We start from the raw sequence: 1,601 nt of genomic DNA, 5'->3' as shown, positions 1-1,601 counted from the left end.
GAGGTCATGCTATATCGGTATAAATTAGTTGCAATTTCCTTTACGCTCTCTAAGTTGTCCTAGGAAATGGAAGTCTTCTTTGTTTCCCATATTGACAGGCAAGGCAATTTGAAGAATTCACTTCTAAAATAGGTAGGTCCTCGACTATTTCTGCCTTTTGCATTTTAAGAAATCCTTTATAGTGATAATGTCCGAGTCTTTTGTGTCATACTTCTGCAATATTTTCTTTGGTTGGAAAAATCACATGCTCCTCCTCAAATGGATCTAATGAGAAAATTTTACCTCTTATTCTTACTTTAAACATTTCTTGATCTGATGCATCCTTGATCAAGCAATATTTATCTTCAAAATTTAATTTGAATCCGTTTTCCATCAATTGACCAACACTAAGCAAGTTTTGATCTATTTCAGGTACATAAAGCACCTCAAAAATTATTTTTGTACCTGAGTGACTTGGAATAGAAATCGTTCCTTTTTCTTGTACAGGAATATATTCACCATTACCTATCCTGACTTTAGTAATGGTCGTAGGCTTCAATTCCTTGAAGAGATCCTTGTCGTTTGTCATGTGATTAGTACATCCACTATCAATCAACCAACACTCACTTGATGATTTACTTGAAAAACATGTAGCAACAAAGATTTGATCTTCCTTCGCTCCATCCACGATTTAAGCATCTACTTTTTGTTGCTGATTATTATTCTTGAAAATGATCGCTTCATGCCCAAGTTGATTGCATTTACTATACTTATCATCCGGCCTTCTCCAACACTTGTATGGTGGATGGCCTTTTTTGTTACAATGCTTACATGGAGGAAAACTTTTCTTTTTGTTTCCAGTTTTTCCTATTATAGAACCTGCTGGAGCACTTTCATTATTCTTCTTGTTCTTCTTTTTTTTTATATTTGCCTCTATCTTGAGGCTTGGCAAACAATGCTCCCTCGGTATTTACTTTATCTCTCATGACCTTTTGTTGTTCTTGAGCCTGTAAAGCATTCAACAACTTCGCCAAAGTGATCTTAGACAAATCTTTGGTGTTTTCCAAAGTAGTTATGGTTGCTTCAAATTTTTTCGGCACAGTTAGCAGAATTTTTTCAACAATACGAGAATCATTAAACACGAAACCAAGCAATCTTAATCTGTTTGCTACGTTCAGGATCCTTTCAGAGTAATCTTTTATGGTTTTTGTTTCTTTCATCTTTTGCATCTCAAAATCTCTTATAAGATTCAAAACTTGCATACCTCTGATCCTCTCATCCCCTTTATATTCTGACTTGAGATAATCCCATATGTATTTGGCTGACTTTAGAGACATAATTCAAGTGAAAATTGAAGAAGATACTGCTGAAAATAGACAGGCTTTTGCCATTGATTTTCTGGTTTTCCTGTCTTTATGGTTCTTGATCTGGGCCATAGTTGGATTGTTAGGAAATGGGGGAATTTCATAATTCTCTTCAACTGCCTCCCACATATCCATAGCATCTAGATAAGTTTCTATCCTTATAGCCCAAATATGATAATTATCACCATTAAAAACAGGTGGTGCCATAGTTGAAAAACTTGATTCTGCTTCCATGCTTCAGAAATTTGTATTGTTTCA

The 1,601-nt window shown here is 34.9% G+C and overlaps 1 protein-coding gene across 1 annotated transcript; it reads right to left on the bottom strand.

Moving 5' to 3' along the window:
* Window positions 1–875: 875 nt before the first annotated feature.
* LOC107841595 lies at window positions 876–1,316 on the bottom strand. Its single transcript, XM_016685467.2, has one exon. It carries the CDS (start codon window positions 1,314–1,316, stop codon window positions 876–878), a length of 441 nt encoding a protein of 146 aa, XP_016540953.2.
* Window positions 1,317–1,601: the final 285 nt, after the last annotated feature.

This window comes from Capsicum annuum, chromosome 9 (genome assembly GCF_002878395.1).
Source record: "Capsicum annuum cultivar UCD-10X-F1 chromosome 9, UCD10Xv1.1, whole genome shotgun sequence".
NCBI lineage: Eukaryota > Viridiplantae > Streptophyta > Magnoliopsida > Solanales > Solanaceae > Capsicum > Capsicum annuum.
Note: the sequence above shows the minus strand (reverse complement) of the source record. Positions and strands in the feature narration are given on the sequence as shown.

What these genes read in the sequence shown, in the direction of transcription:
- LOC107841595 (XM_016685467.2), bottom strand. Translation starts at nt 1,316, where the DNA reads ATGTCTCTAAAGTCAGCCAAATACATATGGGATTATCTCAAGTCAGAA.